Source organism: Pinus tabuliformis, chromosome Q (assembly GCF_031772625.1).
Source record: "Pinus tabuliformis cultivar Carrire ecotype Pingquan chromosome Q, CPIR1, whole genome shotgun sequence".
NCBI classification, from domain to species: domain Eukaryota; kingdom Viridiplantae; phylum Streptophyta; class Pinopsida; order Pinales; family Pinaceae; genus Pinus; species Pinus tabuliformis.
In genome coordinates this window covers 1,169,194,575-1,169,214,342 of record NC_142296.1, presented here as the reverse complement: position 1 = coordinate 1,169,214,342, position 19,768 = coordinate 1,169,194,575, and the positions used below count along the sequence as shown (strand labels likewise).

At 31.1% G+C, this 19,768-nt stretch overlaps 1 protein-coding gene across 1 annotated transcript in view; it reads left to right on the top strand.

Annotated features, from left to right (window-relative positions):
* LOC149223857 (proline transporter 3-like) overlaps positions 1–12,855 on the top strand; it is a 117,987-nt gene extending 105,132 nt beyond the window's left edge. Inside the window, exons 6-7 of the mRNA XM_089383415.1 lie at positions 12,001–12,216; positions 12,347–12,855. Of these exons, the coding sequence (XP_089239541.1) occupies positions 12,001–12,216; positions 12,347–12,727 (597 nt within the window). The 3' untranslated portion in view covers positions 12,728–12,855. The remainder of the gene's footprint in view (positions 1–12,000; positions 12,217–12,346) is intronic.
* The last annotated feature ends 6,913 nt before the right edge of the window (positions 12,856–19,768 follow it).

The window sequence follows — 19,768 nt, the reverse complement described above, 5'->3', positions numbered from 1 at the left end:
TTACTGAGAAGAAGGAAAAACTTGCTCTGATACCAAAATGATGTCTTCGATTAGTAGCAGGTGCTAGTTTCTAAACCTTAAGGTTTACGGCCTCGCACAGGAGTTTAGGTTTTGCGGCAATTATTTTCCTTTATTGGGATTCTTCAGTCCCTTGAGAATCCCTTACTTAATCCCTTAAGGTACATGTATATATACAACCCTCTTAAATTTTGGTTAATGTGGATAAAAAACCACGTATCAACGCTATTTACCTTATTAAAATTTTTATAAGGAAATACACATGCAAACACTCCTTTTGGCCTTTAGTACAGCCTCTACACACTTACCGAGGTTAACTTTATCATTGATCAGCATCGCTCCCTTCACATGTCGCACATACATATATCATCGCCCCTCCGATATGTGACTATCGTTTCCCGGATACACTATCGACGCTTAAATCATTGCTATCCTGTTTACATAGGAAACATACTTTGAACAAGGGTGCTCCTGCATCATACAATATCAAAGAGAAGACAACTCGTGCACTTTGAATACCCAACAGCAAAGTACAAAATCACACCTCCACATTGTATCGGTGTGTTGAGCCGTAATGTCAGCACTTTTGTGGATTGTTCTCTTGGTTTGGAAACATGTGTATCAAGCCTTCATAAGTGTCAAACCCTTTTATGATTCAATGTTATCTTGATAAAAAAAATTGAACTATCATGTTATATTCCCATAAATTGAATACTTCGGGAGATAATTTTAATAAAATAATTTCTATATCCAAGTCATAGGAAGAACCCCAAGATCCTTGTTCTGATGATCATAAAGGAGAATTACCTCTTTACCATATCCAATGTTGATTTTTGCTCCAAATAGTAACCTGTCATGAGACACTCGAGAATGTATTCTTGGCTTAAACTTGAGGCATAGTATACACTCTTTGTTCATAAGAAAATTGCAACCGACATTTTCCATCTGTGAATGTTGTGCGTAAATCTTGGAAAGATAATATGACATATATACACATTAGTTGATATCTCACATTTGTCATATATACTGTAATATAAAAATTTATACCTTTTGAATGCCACATCTCATTTCAACACATCGAGCCATATGTGAGTCGTTGTGAGATTCTCCTTGTCAATACTTTATATGGGCGCTGCCTTTGATGAAGTATACTTGTTCAATGATAGAATTTAGTGCTCGACTTATGATAACCTCAAGTTGGAGATTGGGCAAAGAAAGCCGGATATTCTTATTAATGAATGTTTTTTTGAAAAATTCCCATTATTTTATAAAAGTCGAGATCATAATGACACTAATATGAACTTTTCTAACACAAAAATAAAACTTTTTTTTATATAATATTACCGGCTCTCACAAGACTCTTGTCTTTTCTTGCAAGGCAGTGAACAATTTAAAAAAATAAACATTTCACAACATTTTTTTTAAATGGTTTTTATCCTTTCCAGTTGAAAAAAAATGATCTACAACATGTGTCTTGGCATGAAGCCCTAGATGGTATCTATATTGATTGATACCATGGTTGTAGCCTAATAGTACAAATATTGGCATGTTTCCTTGATGAAACCTTAGTGCCTGATAATATCTTAGATCCTTGTATTAGTGTCTTGGAAATGAAAGTTAGATCCTTAAGTTAATGGATCCTTGAAATAGTGCCATTCGTAGTTGGATATTTGATGTATTGGATACTTTGGTAGTTCTGGTATCCCTATCATTGTGTATGCTATTGTACTCTTCTTGGAACATTTCAAATTGAGGTCAACCTTGTATCGGTTGAAAAATTATGAATACCTCCCTATTTAAGAGGGAGTGTTGAGAAATGTAACTAGTATCAATCTTCATAATTGTAGTTGACTCATGATGTAATATATTTTTCTAAAGGAAGGAAAAGAAATATTATAAATCAAACATTATTTATTAGCATGAATTTCATGCTTTATTTATGTTGTTTCTAGATCAAAACACCCATTGTGTACTTCTAGGGTTTATTTCACATGTCATGGTCTTTGTCATTATGTAATAGACCCTCGTTGGGCTTTGAACATGAAGAAATAAATTTGTAATTGAGTCAAAGTTGTAAGTTTAACATCCTCCACCAAGTTGACCTTCCCTCTCCTCATGTCAACCTCATTAAGGAGCTACAACCACTATATATAGCCATGCAATCAACCTATTGGGACATCATCCATTCAAGTGATTTGATCTACGATTGCAGGAACAAAATATGTGTGAAGAACCTTGAGAAGAAGGAATAACTAAAACAAAGGAATGAGAGACACTTGTCAAGGAAAAGGAATATGATTTTTTTTTTCTCACACGTTCGAGCTAGGGTTGCTACAAGTTTTATCTATTCAATTCTGAAGTTCAAGAGTTATATAAATGGCCAATATCCTTGTCGATTTTCTTTGAAAGAGTTTCTTTGAATTAATTCATGCAGAACATGTCTACATTAGAGGTTGAGTTGGTTGATTGGAGGAAGTCTATGTCTTGTTCAAAAGGGTCTAGGATGTCTCATTTGATTTGACTCTAAATAGGAGAAGAATAATTTTTCGGTTTTCCCCTAGGAGAGGGGTTTTTCCATGGTTGAGTACCTACATATATTTTTTTTCTTTGTGATATTCATAGCTTTGGAAATTTTATTGATGATAAGAACTTAATAATACAAAAAAAAGGCAATAAGAAATCACAAGAAACTGTCATGTTAAAGAGACATCAAATTAAAGAAACCTTAATAAGTTTCCCTAAGGATTTCTCAACAACATCCACATGAAAAACTCCATTCTAGCTAAGGACGTGGCTGCAAAAATCAGGGATGAGATACAAGGCCTAAAGGTCCAAGTGACAAAATCTGAGGCACATCAGCTACCCCAAACACTTCCAAAAGAACGCAAGCACAAGGGATTGGTTCAACAAGTAAAGGAGAAAATGGTCGAGTATGAGAGATGGTGTCAAGACATAATCAAGTAAGTTAATCAACTATGCAACATCATGTTATTAGTTCCAACAACAGCACAAGATAATAATCAAATTTTGAAGGCTAGTGAGTGGATTCGTCATATCGAGCAGAGCATGTGCACAATGAGATTTGCTGATAAACAGAGCACATTGCACAAAAACTCATAACTCAGAGAGAAAAGTGACAAGCTCCATGAGGAAAAGAAGGAATGGACCGACATTCAATATTAGGTATTTTTAGTCATAAATCAATGTAATGAATTTTTGAAGAGTGTTCAAGGAGAAAACAACAAGGTTGTTGGTGCTAAAACCCAAGATCTGACCACCAGAACAATACATGAGACTACTAGGGAAGGAGAAACACTTAGGGCCAATATTGAGGTACAAGAAGAATATTTGAAGGAATTACAGAAAGCCATAAATGAGAAACTCTCCTTCCAAAAAAAGGACTGAGTGGCTCAAGAAGTGCCATAGTTTTGTGTTGGGGGCTTCTTAGAGGCCATAATTTTTTTGTTAAATTTTTGTTAGGTAGGGACTAGTGTAGGAGGTTAGAGGAATGAAAAAGAGAGTATACAGTGCACATCAAAGGGATATCGTGCAAGAGGAAGATGTACGATGTAGAGAGGTATCACGGAGAGGAAGATGTTAGCGTCTAGAGAGTGGGGATGTGTGTGAATAAGGTTAGGTACTTAGGATTCTGTAGCAATAGCGAAAGAGGAAAGGGATGATGTGGCAAGGGATGTTAGAGATATTTATAGGAAGAGTAAGTTCGATGGAAGTGGAATAAGGAGGTCGGATATATTTTTAGGAAACAATTAATTCGATATGCGATAGTTATGGTAGTATGTCGGAAAGTATCCAAATAACCATCCAGTCGAGAGGACAACTGGAAGAATGGAGGATCAGGCTAAGAAGGTTCAAGAAGCTAACAAGAGCTAATAAAGGAAGAGGCTCAAGACAAGTTATAGGTCGATCAACAAATGAGACGACTAGAAGACAAAATGTTGAATGCAACTATAGTTTTTAAACATGAGAGTATTACTCTGCATGTATTTTCTATTTTGTGTCAATAATCATAAGGGTTGATGTCTAAGTTTGTAGTTTCTTTGTAATGTCTTACGTAAATTTAATCCTCTTTAGTAAAGTTTGGATGGTTTTCTACTTAATGTGTTTCCCTTTTTGTACTTTGAGTAGGGACTGATGGTTGGTGATTCAAATTGCCTAATATTTACATTGTTGTGCTTCACGCCTTTACTAATTTATAATAAAGTAATATAATGGATGGTTGGGTTGCCCTTGATATATTATTTAATACAAATCTGTGTTTCTCTGGTTATAGCTTGTTGGTTTAATTTATGAATAATACTCTTTAATTATTATAATGATGTTGGATGTCTCGAATAACCAAGTTAGGTAACAATTTGGAAATGAATTAATGTGCCATTGTGATAAAATAAAGAAATATATATGGTTCTATTGATGTCATCATAAATGCTAAGAGGAATAAGCCAGGTTATCCATTAGCCTATTGTCCCTAGTGACTTGTGCGTTAATCAGTGAACATATGAGTCTGCATGTCCTGCATAGTGTGCAGTCCTAGGATTTAAGTTATGTCTTTGTACAGCGGGTTTTTAAGCCCACGTTGTAGGTGGGAGCTTAGTGCCTTGACCTCATAAAAATACCGTCAAACTACAAAAACTTAGTTCTAAAAATCACCCATTAACATCTCAAGTGAGACTTCATCCACTTCATGGGTATTGCCGAAAGGGTCGATGTTGAGTGGGCTTTGTTGGCCAATTGCACATCAAATATCAGGTCGGTTAGAATCTTGTGTACCACCAGATACCCCCCAAGGTATAATTTAACTTTTCCCTTTATTTGAAGACCAAATAAATTTACATTATTTTGAGAAATGGTTTAATCTATTATAGGGATATTACTCTATCAAAAAAAAATCCTACAACAAAAATATCACTTATGTGCTCCTAAAATCCCTTCCCTATGTCAAATATTGGTGGTAAGGTTACTAGGAGAGGAAAAGAAAATATGATTTTGTGATATTCAAGATAGGAACCAATTTGGAACCTTTTTTTGATGCCCTTAAGGAGGAATTTTACCTTTTAAGGAACTATGATGATCGGTACATGAGATGGACAACCTTCCAATAGGAGAGAGAGAGTAGGTAATGCTAGAGTACACCAATATTTTTCATACCTTGCAGTTAAAGTTGTGTATTAGAGGCTCTAAGAAACACCTTATTCTAAAGAATTGTAGTGGTCTACATGAGTACATACAAATGGAGATGAATTTATTAGACATATCCTCATTAGTAGCCTTTTATTTATATGCTATCAAAATTGAGCAAAAATTGGAGCTGAGGAATAAGTGTGAGTTCATGTCTCCAAAATCACTGTAACAAAATACTGGAAAAGGTGGTGCAAACTCACAAAATGAGGAATAGGGGAAGGAGAGCCAATATTAAGTCAACTAGCCCAAGTCATAAGAAAATAATGGTAATTGGAAGTTGAACAAGGATAGGGAATGTGGTGTGACTTCCCCAAAATATCATGGCACAACACCGATGAATGTCACTCAAAACCGGAATTTCTAGTAGATCCTAATGAAAATGAAATAGAATTTGGATTTGATTTTGATTCTAATCAAGGTAAAGGAAAGAGGATCATCAATGCAAAACATGTGCTACCATCATGATGACAAAGATCCAACCAAAAGAATCAAATGCACTTGAAGAGGGGAAGATCCTCTTCCATTTATAGATGTGGATGAAGGGGAACCTGCCACATTTCATCATTGATATTAAGAGCCATAAGAACCATATATTAGTTGAGGTCATCAATACATTGAATCTTCCAACACTGCCACACCCAAAATCTTATACCATTTATTGGTCGATCCATGCAAGATACATTTGTGTCCATGAGAAATGCTTCCTATCATATGGCATAAATCCCTTGGAAGAAGTGCTACTATGTTATGTTTACACACTTGAAGTTTTCTATTTTCTTATAGGGAAACCTTATAGGTGTAAATGTCATGTTATTTATGATTCACATCCCCATAGTTTCATTGTAACTTTTGAAGGTTAGCTTTAGAGGGTATCATAGGTAGCTTTAACTACTACGATTTCATTAATCTTTGTAAAATAGTGCCAAAAGGTAATATATTAGGCTACAAATACTTTCAGATTCATACTTTAAATAAAAGGTGAAAGGAATTTCATCGCAACTATAAAAATCTTAACATGGGCCCCTATACACAACAAAATAAATTCGACAAGATTTTGGAGACATACAAAGATATCCTTACTCCACCTGTGTATGTGCCTCAACACTACCATGTCAAACACTCAATTGACTTGATACCTAGTGCTTCTTTACCTAATGGTTGAATATAAATACACTCTCTCTTGGATAATGAGGAAATAAAATTTCATATTCATGATCTCATCCAAAAGGACTACATTGAACTGAGCTCCTCACCTTACAGGATTCCAATTTTGTTGGTATAGAGGAAGGATGGGACATGGAGACTCTATATTGATTATAGAGCCTTGAAAAAAATCACTTTCAGGAGTATATATCCAATTCCTTAGATTGGAAATCTTCTTGACTAGCTTAAAGGTTCCAATTGCTTTATAGATATTGATCTAAAGTCAAGATACCACTAAGTTCGAATTGAATAAATTGATGTATGGAAGAAAACCTTCAAATCTATAAGATACCTTTTGAGTGGTTGGTCATGCCCTTTGCCTTCAAAAACTCTCTAGAAACATTCATGAGGATAATCGATCATATCCAGCATCAATTAATATTTATTTATTTTTGTTGTACATTTTGATGGCATCCTCATCTTTAATAAAAACTAGGTTGAACATTTGCAACACAGTTAGCACGTCTTCATCACCATACAAAACACAAGTTTGATGTTAATCTATATAAATCCTTATTTTTCTTGTACATAATTCAATGTTTAGGATACATTTTTTATGAACATGGGGTGCATGTGGACCCAACCAAGATCTAATTCATTGAGGATTGGTAAGGCTTGACAACTCTAAGAAAACTACATATCTTCTTAGGACTTGCTACCTTCTATTGAAGGTTGATGTTGGTTATCTCATATTGCTTGGCCCTTAAGCAACATTACAAATGTTGGAGGAAAGGAAAAAATTATTGGTCTCAGCCACAATAGAAAGTATTTGAGGATCCAAAAAACTGATTTTTCTTTACACCAACTCTCACACTACCAAACGTCCAACATCCATTTGATCTTGTGATAAATTTCTGAAACCATTCTATGAATGAAGTCCTCACTCAACAAGGACATCTAGTGGCCTATCATACTGAAAAACTCTTTGATATTGTTTATATATACCCTAGATATGAGGAGATGTAATCCATCGTGTAGGAATTCCAACAATTGAAACATTATATTTAGGGGAAGGAGATGATCATCCACATTTTTCATAGGCCTTTGCAAATCATGAAAACATAAGAAAAGTCACATAATGAACTACATTAGAAATGGTCCACATATCTATGAAAAATACACTTGAACATCAAATACAAGTAGGGTAGCACCAATCATGGTGCAAACTACCTTAGTGAGCCCTTGGTTTTGGTGCTAATAGAAGTTCTTAATTGTTGCAGGAAATAAACCTCTAGGTGACTATAATTATACAATATTGACTCTAACTTCACCATAACATGATAGACATTGATCATAGGAAAGATAGTTTTAGACTTCCACCTCCATGATGCGCACTTGTGATATCTTTGAAACTTTTATGTTGCATCAAGTGAGTGTGCCAAGCTAATTTGTGAGGTGCACATTCGAGTGGTAGGGCATTTCGGTGTGGAGAAGATAGTAGCAGTACTTTAGCAGTGCATCTACTAGCCAAAGATTTGATAGGATTTCCACCAATATATCATATTGTCCACCACCTATGCCATTTCTAAACTATTAATCAAGAAGAAAGGACTATAAACTCTTATACCTATCCCAGACAAACCCTGGGAGTTAGTATTTCTAGATCACATGTCAAATTTTCCATCAACTAGGCATGGTAATGATTGTGTGTTTTTGGTTGTTGATTGGTTCTCTAAGATGTACATTTTTACAACATCCAAAAAGAGCATCATAGGTAAAGCCATTACTAAACTCTTCCTTAAGTGTGTTTGGGTTCATTTTGTGCTACTTCAAAACATTCTTTTAGATATGGATATAAATTTTGTTAGCACTTTCTAGTCTAGCATAGGGTATCTAATGGATAATAAGTTGACCAAATCAATCACATTTCATCCCTAAATAAATGGGCAAATAGAAGTGGTCATCAAGATTATTATGCATATCTTATGCATGTGCAGGTCCAAGCATCTACATACATGGGACAAAATTCTTCCATACATTCAAGAGAGCTATAACATATATTTCTATAGCTCTATTGGCCATATTCCTTTTCAAAAGTGCTTGGGGTTCCAACCATTAGCCCTAATGGATGTAGTTGTTCATATTTCATCTTCACTAAAAGAGTCCTCTCATTTTCAAGTCAGGGAAGATAGAGCAGCCAAATTTGTTGAATGGGTCCAACACCTCTAACAGCAAGGTCATGTTATGCTACAAAAATCCAATTCGAAGTGCAAGTAGTAACATGACAACCATGGGGATCCACACACATTTTAGGTTAGTGATAAGGTATGGTTGCATTTATAGAAAGAATTCCTCATATGCCCCCATAGGAAGCTTACACCAACTCGATATGGAAATTACACATTCTTAAAGAGTGTGGATAAAAAATATTTTGAATTGAGTACTCCCCTTTCCTTTTCTTGAACCTACTATTTAATGTAGAGCTTCTTCAACCATATTTTACACCTTTTTTAGACACCTTGGAGGAAACCAAGAAATTTCCCCTACTTAACTTGTTCTTCTCTACATTCTATATGCTAGAGTGGATTAGATCATGGACCCCAACAAAAATTATACTCACCAACAACACATACAACCCTAGTATGTTTTCAAAGCTTGAAATCTTATTCACTAAGGAAAGTGTCTCACCATGAGGTACATTCAATAGAATTTTCCATATCTGATGAGGGAACTTGAAATAATGGATACTTTTGCTTCCTAAGGGGGGAGGATTGATCTATGATTATATTTTGACCAAATTACTATGCTTTATATTATATTTCTTTGTGCATACTTCATTTCCTTTCATTCCTTCCATTTCATTCCACGTACAAACCAAATCAAAAAATGTCCTTTTGGAATTGCACACTTCTCCTATAAGAGGATATTTAGGATTCTTAAGAAGTTACTATAGTATTAAGAAGGATATTTCCTAGGAAGGTATTAAATCTAATGTTCAAATTTTTGAGGCAGTATGTGGGGTTTTCTAATAGAATAAGGGAGAGACAATCAAGACCCAAATTCTCCTACAAACATTTGCTATACCAAGTCAACATTGTAAATAAATTTCAATGAATTTTATTACAAGTTTACCCAAATCGAAAAGAAAAAATTGTCATAATGGAAATAGTATGCCCATTTTTTATCTCTTTCTCATCATTTTAAAACAAGCATAGTGGCAGAAACATTCATAGAAATAATACAAAATCTACATGCAATTTTGAATATTATTTTAAGTGACAGATCCAATTTTCATTGGAAAATTTTGGACAATTTGTTTTCTTTTTTGGGTACATAATTTTCTCATAGCTCATATTACCATCCTCAATCCAATGGGAACATGAAATTGCAAATTAATGTTTATAAATATATCTCCAATGTTTTCCATTTTATAAATACACACAATAGGTCAAGTGTTTTTCCCTTTTAGAATAGTGGTACAAAGCATCCTTCCATACTTCATAAGAAAATGTCCCCTTTTATGACATTTTATGGATATCATCCTCCAACCATCACATCACCCTTGAAAATTATTTCAAAGGTTCAACGAGTGGAGGACCATATAAGGCGCCAACAAGAGGTTATCAAATTATTGAAGGACAAATTCATTATAGCACAAGATAGGATGGAGCAAAAAGAAAATAAACATCACAGTCAAAGGGAATTTTAAGTGGGATATTGTCTATTTCTAAAGTTAGAACTATATAAAAATATTTCCCTCAAGAAAAAAATAGGAGAACAAGAAATTAGCATCCATGTATTATGGCCTCTATAAGGTGTTGCAGATGATTGAAAGTTTTCCTTACAAATTTGAGTTGTCTCCATTTTTGCATGTACATATACTCCATATTCCTCGCCTAAGCAAGGTAATTGGTGATGATATCCTAGTCCAAACTATTTTTAAAAAGATTAATGAAGAGTGGAAAATCATACTAGAAACAAAATCATTTTTAAAACAAAGATTAAGAAACTTGGTATGAAGAAATTATTGAGTACCTCTTCAAATGGAAGAACCTTCTGGTGGAAGAGGTCGCATAGGAGAAACATTCATGGTTAGTTAAATGTTGGGGACAACAATTATTTTAAGAGGAGTGGCATGTTAAGCACATAAAATGCCTTATTCAACCCTATATATTGAGTTATCGCATTTTTATTGCTATATTAATAGGTCAACCGAAACCTTTCATTACATCATTTCATTATAATTATACTCATTGTCTCCTACATAGATACGTACAAATATACAAGGATACCTAGTTATATGATTATCTCATCTTGTCTTGTCTATTGGATTCATTGTAAAACAAAGTTTCACCGACAAAATGGATTATATTCATTAATGTTTTATCATTTTTAAGAGACTTGGATCGTTGCACAAAATTCGCATATACATTAATTTTTTAAAAGAAAAAAATTAAAATTAAAATTAAAATCTTGATTGTAAATGATATTCCAGTGGCATTATAAGTTGTAAGGACTATACTTCTTATATAGTCATTTATATGCATGATAGAGCGGGTTTACGAAGTATCACTTCTTCCTATTTTATGGAGGATTCAAATGTTGATATTGATACTTAAATTAGCAAATATATCCATTTTCTTCTTATGTAAGGTTGATAGAGTTTATAAACTCTTCTAAATTAAGTTTATAATTTATTCATATCTATTAAATTTAAATAAACATCTTATAAACTCAAAGAATTCTTTTAATCGTTTCTTGCTTCAAACTAAATCATATAGCTTTCAGTTTAATTCTTATTTTTATTTTTTTTTTAAATCAGTTATAGTCTCGGTCAGTTCTTCATTAATCAAAGCCCTTAATTTATGCCACTGCAAAATATTTATTAATAAAAATACCCTATCTTATAATAAAGATAAAACTCCACATTAAAGCATCATATTATAATTCATATCCTCATCATTTCAGTATTTCTTTGTTTCATAATATCCTTGAATAATTTGATTAATAAATAAATTATTAATTATCCCCATCGCTTATCTATCCTTTCTTATATCTAAAACATACATATTCATCATATTGATATTAAGTTACTTGGATCAGTTTACACAGTTCTTAAAGGTCTCATTATTTTGAGGAGGTTGAAAACATCATTACTAACTATGAAAATACTACCGTACCTTGCTTTTTTTTTAAAGTGTAATAATAAAATGGCATACCTTGCTTATTTTTCTGAAAGTGTAATAATAAAAGCCTTGTTCACTTATCACTAGAAGTCTATATATATCAAACAGAAACTTTAAAAATCTTTATTCGTTATATTTAAAGAATTTTTAAGATAAATAAAATTATATATATATATATATAATATTTTTAATTTTGTTATATATTTAAATGAATATATATAATATTTTTAATTTTGTTATATATATATATATATATATATATATATATATATATATATTTTAAATAATTTAGTAAAATATGAATAGAAAAAAATTATATAAATTTAATTCTTAACTTTGTCGAAAACAATATTCTTATATAACATAGGGATTGTACAAATGACTAATTAAAATATCTTTATATATAATATATGATACAACTAATTTTCTTTGCTTTTGTTTTTGTTTTTGACAGACTACAGTAAGAGCCCCATATGTGAAGAACATGCAAAAAGCCTTGTATTTGCAGTTCATTGTAGGAATTGTGCCAATGTACATTGTTACTTTTGTGGGATATTGGGCATATGGTTCGTCAACCTCTTCATATCTTCTTGCTAATGTAACTGGGTCTAAGTGGATTAAAACTCTAGCAAATGCTGCCACTTTTCTGCAAACTATGATAACACTACATGTACATAACAAACCCTTAACCCATTTATTTTATATTTCATAGATATATATATATATATATATATATATATATATATATATATATATATATATATATACAAACTTAGTTGTAATCGTAATTGTGGTTGTAGATATTTGCAAGTCCTACATATGAATATTTGGATACAAAGTTCGGATGGAGGAATGAAAGCATATATTCAATGAAGAACTGGGCAGTGAGGTTAATGGCTCGAGGGACATACTTGGGACTTGCTACATTCATGGCAGCATTACTTCCATTTTTGGGGGATTTTGTAAGTCTGACAAGTACGGTCACCTTGTTACCATTAACATTTGTGTTAGGAAACCATATGTACATTAAGGTGAAAGGAAAGTATTTGAATACATTACAGAAGTCATGGCATTGGGCGAATATATGTTTTTTCACCTTACTAGCAGTGGCAGGAGTTATTTCAGCAATTCGCCAAATTGCTATCGACTCCAAAGCATATCATGCATTTGCTAATCTTTAATTATGATACGATATTGAACATACCATGTATTTACTAATATTTAATTACCATATGGTATTGCTTACTTAGCATATGGTATTGCTTTCTATTAGAGGTATGTTCACTTGAATTTTATTCGTTTTTCATATCAAGGCATTTCATTAACACCTATTATGGTTGTTAATGATACATTCATTTAATCTTTAATTTATTTGTTGTTCATTTCACTATAAATTGTTGTGAGAAATTGATATATCTAGCCATTTAATACATGTGTTTTTGTTTGTATGTATATATATATATATGAATGAGAAATTCTAAACAAGTTGTCATGATTGATGGGTAATGTCTAGAATAAATTGCTAATTTTTATACTCCAAAAGTTTTACTGAAAAATATTATTAATTTCTTTATATTTTTAATATACTATTAGAATTATTATAGATTACAAATCTTTAATTAAATGAAATTATGATTATAAAATTTATAAATTTAATTCTTTGCTAACTATAAATAAAATGTTTTCACAACTATAATTAAATTGTTAAATTCATTTAAAGAATAAATATTAACCATGTTAAATTTTATATATGATGAAGAGTTAGAGATGAGGAGAGAAGAATCAACAACGGACATTTCCAAATGTGATTACTATCTACTTCTGAGAATTGATAATCAAATTCGTGTGTAAAAGTTGTGTGACTTTGGGATTAAGATATAAATTTTTTCTTCTCACATGTTGGTAACCTAGTACTTATGTTTAGAGAAAATAAAGTGTATTATTTAATTTTGTTCATCAATGATAATGTCACTAATGTGATTACTATCTACTTTTGAGAACTGATAATCAAATTCGTGTGTAAAAGTTGTGTGACTTTGGGATTAAGATATAGATTTTTTCTTCTCACATATGAGTAAGCTAGTACTTATGTTTAGAGAAAATAAAGCGTATTATTTAATTTTTTTCACCAATGATAATGTCACTACTGATTAGAGAGGTTATTAAATGCATGGATAGCCACATAGCTAATTAGATCAATTGGTTGGTAGTTTTGCCTCGTTAACCCCTCACAAATGTTGGATTAGGTGTGGACATTTCATCCCCTCACAATTGTTTTATTTTATAAAAAAATAGCGAGATGGTTAACATTTAGTGGGAAGATATTTTAGTTGCTCCACATATATTGAATGAATAAACTCCCAAATTTATTTGTATATGCTTTACTTTTATGTATGGCGTGCAATTTATTTCTTACTTTTCAAGAACTGCATTTTAGATGGAAATTGTAATCGAGAGTGCCCATTCAACATTAATATTTATGTTTTAAGACAAATTTAACTCAAAGATCTTGCAACTAGGAATTTTGAAACGATAGCCCTCCCACTAAACAAAAGACCCATTGTTCTTCAGCAAGTAAGAACCTTTTGGTCCTAAATTCTATTAGGAAGATTTAGTTGGATGAATTCAAAGGTTTTAATAGTATTTCTGCTATGTATTATTAATTGGTTTTTAATAAAATGCTTATAAAAGTTAATTATAAATTTGATTAAAAAAATGAATTCATTTTTTTTGGTTTCATACATTATATATATTAAATGTTTTTTTTACTATAATGGTCTGGATTAAGAAACGACATTATGTATTCAAACTATTTCTCTAAATTAATATATTTAAAATTTATATATATATATATATATAAATTTTGTTTTATTTTATTTTTTATTTTTATTTTTATTTTAAAATAAATCATAACATAAATTAATTTAATTAGCATGATTCTTAAATTTTACTCACAACTTAATTTTCAAATTATTAGAGTTAATTTTCAAAATTGTGAAGTATAAATCATAATTTATTTTTTCAAAAATATATTTAGTTCTTTACACACTCATGTAGAGTAATATATTTAATTTAGTTTGTTTATAAAATTATTATATATTTATATTACTTTATTTATACATATATAATATGGATTGATTTTTTTAAGAATTTTTTTTTTTTTTTTTAAATATAAAATTAAGTTTTGAAATGCTATAATCAATTTTTTTATAAGAGATGTCAAATTCCAAATTAATATGTATTTTATTTATAATTTTTTGATATAAATTTATAAACTATACAATTCATTTGCCACATATTACAAGGTTCAAATAATATAAACACTTATAAAGTTTCACAGAGTTTTATGTATAGAAATTGTGAAACTCATGAAATTCTCATCATATTCTATTGAATTATTAAAAACCATAAAATATATAAAAATTTAAATGTATAGTATATTGACTTTTTTATTTTATTTATCCTTATATATATAAGGAGATATATTTTCTTAATTACTAGGCTCATTTAAGTTGTATAACATTATTAATATTATTTAAGGGTATTCAGATCTTGTGTATAGATGTATTTTGACTAAATTTATTTTTAAAAGTCTTTTGAATGATGTGGTATTTTATTAACTCTTTTTGCAATGAATGTGTGTAAGTCATGAATACATTGATATTTACTTGATGTCAAAATACATTATGATTGCAGCATAAACATATGAATTTATTTGGCAATGGATACATATAAAACATATGATTGAATTGATCATTTTTCACAAAACTAATGATGACATCTCATGTGTAGTAGGCATGGCTTATGCATAGATTCTATATTGAGGAAAGTTATATGAATCCATGTTGGTTTGAGGAGGTAGATATCTCAATTTTAATATTATGCTTCAAATATATGATTATGACTTATTTTATTTCCACATTTTTATTTAATTTATGTCTATAGATGTGCGAGAAGGTAGGTAACATTATTTCAATTCAAACTTAAAAGTAAAGAATGTATAAAGGAGGTGTGGTTGCATGTGTAGCATCATGAGAGAAGGAGAGGTGTCCCTATTCCTTCTCAGTAGCAACTCCTTATTTAAAATAATTGTATAATAAATTTATTTATTTTTATTAAAGTTATGTTTGTATTTCAATAAAAAATATTTACATTACGTAATACCATATTATTGTTTTTGGCTTGCCATCATTGAAACCAAATTTGAGACAACAAAGTAAGGAGTCGAGAACTAACAAAAGTAAATGAGTGTTTAATATTAACAGAGACCCAAAACAAGTGTCCCCACCTAGAGGAGAACTGAGTTGATTATAACCCCAAGGGCTAGTTAGAGAAGTAAGAACTGAGTTGAAACTATAAGGAAATAGAGCATCAAGATGAAGTATCCAACTTGATAAGTTGTTCCTCAACCTTAAATGGTTGAGGAATTGGAGAGCTAGGAGGAGAACCCATCTCCAACTTGGCTAGCCAACCTTCCATGTCAAACATGACGCCTTTGAGTTCATCTAACCCATGTAAAAGATTGACCTAGGACTATCTCCTATACACCAGAATTTTTATGAGAAACAACTTGACATGCCAATATAAATCAACAATATGCAAATAATGATTTTGAAAGGCATGTGAATTGTCTTTGTTAGGAACCCAAGGTGCAATGATAGCCATGATGTTTGAATCAAGAGTGGCATGAAGTTCATGTCAGATTTCATCCTCCACTAGATGAATTTTCTCTTGTATGTCTCAGGGCCCTACTAGTATGGAGGCTATGGGCTAAATATTATGCTTGAAGTCACACCCTGGAATAGCCTAAAGTGTCATGACTTCCATTATAGTGTTGATGGCTAGCTCTTTGATGCGTCACGGTTGCTATAGGTAGAAAAATGTCACGTAGACTAGGAGTAAGATGAGAGGGGAGCTACATGAGGCAGCCATGAAAAAGAGATACCATAACAATTTTATAGTTAGGTTGCATCGGCATTGGACTAAGAACAATACCTTCTCACTTTGAAATAGTTGTAAGTGTAGAGGGGAAACTCAATGATAAGGATGGGAGGCAACCCACCCATGCAACCAGGTGAGAGTATAGGTGCATGATGGCTGGAGACAGGACTGGAAGAAAGCGATGGAGGAGAACACAAAAGTTGAACCACCAACCAGAGATGAAGAACATGCTAGAGAGTTAACAAATGCCTTGCATGCATATACCATAGGTTTTCCAAGGGGCCTTAGCCTCCCTCCTTGGGAGATGAGGCCTTTTAAATGTAGTTTGAGTGAATGGAATTCAACGAATAGCAGCAGAATGACACCTTAAGCCCCAAACCAATTTAAGTTATCGCATGACAATTGGATGACACCCATCAGAGTATAACAAATTTAATTTGACTTGCTTAATATTTCATTAATTATTTTTTCTATAATTATTTTTATTTTTATTATATATATTAAACTAATATATTTAATAATTATAGCTAAAACTTGAATTTGTAATTAAAAATATAATTTAAGTGTGGGAAATTGTGTCAGATCCTAGGTCCATTATTCAACTATCTTAATAAGTTATCAATTTAATGGATCATTCCTATTATAATCTCTAGATAGTTTTAGGTTTATAGTTTAGGTTGACTTTGATAGTTATTAATGAGATCTAATAATAGGTTTAACATTGGTTAGTTGTTATATGTTTATTTAACATTAACCAATTTTAATTAAATAAAATTAAAACTAACTTACAATTAATGAACTAGATACTTAATTATATAATTCTAAAATAACATCAAATATCTAATTATATTAACTTTTATAAATTTAATTTTGATTCATATTAATTAAATTCGTTACCTATATTAAACTAAAGTTTAATTAACTATTAATTACATATGGGTTTATTATTAACCCTTTTAAATTAAATCTATCTTACATTTAAATTATGTAACATTTAATTAATGATTCATTTTGATTTATAGTTATTAAACTAATTCTTAAAATAACTAACTTCGTATTTATTTATATAACCATTATATAAGTCTAATTAATTCTTATATTCACATTACCTTATTTAAATAGGCATATAACCATCTCACTTATTATTTAACCAATAGTCAAATATAGCCATTAGCCAATCTGATTGCCCAGGTCAATATTGATGTGGCCTGGTCAAATTTAGTTGTTGGAGGTTCTACTCTATCTATTTATCATGCAGCCAGGATCTTATTCTTCAATTTGTCCTGACAATGAACCACACTTGTTGGTTCGAAATGAGTCGACAAAAACATTCTAATGTGATTTATGCTGAAAATTTTTCTACGAAAAAATAACATATTTAATAATAATTTTGAATTTTGTAACTTAAATGATATATTTAATAATCTGTCATTTAAAATTTTTATAATTAAAAATATCATATTTAATAATAATTTTGTCATGCTCACAGGGTTTTGGATTGATGGTGAATGGGTGCGCTGTTAAGGCACTCCTTGCGATAGGTCACCCGTTCAAATCCCCGTGGGTACTTAGGTTAGTCTTAACTAGAAAAAAAAAAATAATAATTTTGCCATTTTATTTTATATCCCATCATTTTAAAATAGCATGTTTCAAGCTTGTAAAACTCCATTCGACCATAGCTAAATACACAATATCGTAATAAACTTCCATGTGTGAGTGACTTCTGCTCAGACTTTATACACAGTATTAATGGCAAGACTTCTGCGCTTAGTTTTTCTTATTTCTTTATTCGTCTTCCATATTCTTTTAACCGTAAGTTTATATAACCTTTTAATTTTACTATTTCTCAACATTTTAGTGTTAATCGCTGATATCTGTTGGAAGATATCTATGTGAACTTTCTATTACGAGCTCAGCCTTTCCTTCTGAAATCAACTTTCAAGAACATTGCGATGATCTCCAAGGTGGTTTACCACAGTGGGAAAGGATGATGGAGACTCAAGGTGATTTACCACAGTGGGAAAGGATGATGGAGACTCTAAGAATATGTAGGAATATGTAAAAGTAATGGAAAGACCCTATGACATCGGCGATGTCTTTTTCATTATGCTTTATACCTGCTATCATAACCAGGCTTCATATTTAAGGCTTCATATTTAAGATAGAAGTGAGATAAATCACTTGGAGCGCGATGTACATGCTATCGTAACCATGCGTGATATCTAGGATAGAAGTTAGATGATTGTGATACAGATCACTTGGAACATGAGCACGGGGTGGTTTAATCGACATGTGTGCCCAAAGCACATGTATTTGTGGATTCATAAAAACTATTCACATCCTATTTTCAAAATTTATAATATATATATATATATGGAGAACCATCTGAAATGAATAAAATTTAACACTACAAAGAGGACAGATATCAAAGCCAAAGGAAGATCCAGTTGAGTCTAAAAGGCTTTTAAAAGATCCATTATAATGACCATGGCTTTGTTTTTTAGTTTTAACGAAACAAAGACATTACTTGGCTACCCAACAACCTTGTGAATACGCTTTACTTTAAGGAATTCGAGTAGTTAAACTACTCGAGGAAACATGAAAAGATAGGATATATTTAAATCTTTAAGAGATTATTTTTTTATGTGATTTTATAGATAGAATTATAAAGTTGTGAATATGCTTTACTTTAAGGAATTTGAGTAGTTAAATTACTCGAGGAAACATGAAAAGATAGGATATATTTGAATCTTTAAGAGATTATTTTTTATGTGATTTTATAGATAGAATTATAAAATTGTGAATATGCTTTACTTTAAGGAATTTGAGTAGTTAAATTACTAGAGGAAACATGAAAAGATAGGATATATTTGAATCTTTAAGAGATTATTTTTTATGTGATTTTATAGATAGAATTATAAAGTTGTGAATATGCTTTACTTTAAGGAATTTGAGTAGTTAAATTACTCGAGGGAAATATGAAAATATGAAAAGATAAGATACATTTCAATTTTTAGGAGATTATATTTTATATGATTTTATAGATAGAATTATAAAGTGAGATAGTTTTGAATATTTCATATTTATTTGGGTTCTTCATCACTAGAATGAAGGCTATGAAGATCAAGTTTAATGCTACTAGAGTCTTTTCATATTTTTTTTAAGTGCTCCACTACCGTTTTAAGATCACTTTTAATGAAATTCAAACAAATGTAAAGGAACTTAATGGGGAGTGCATTTAGACTAGATATTTTATCCATTTAAAAGTTTTAATTAAGTAA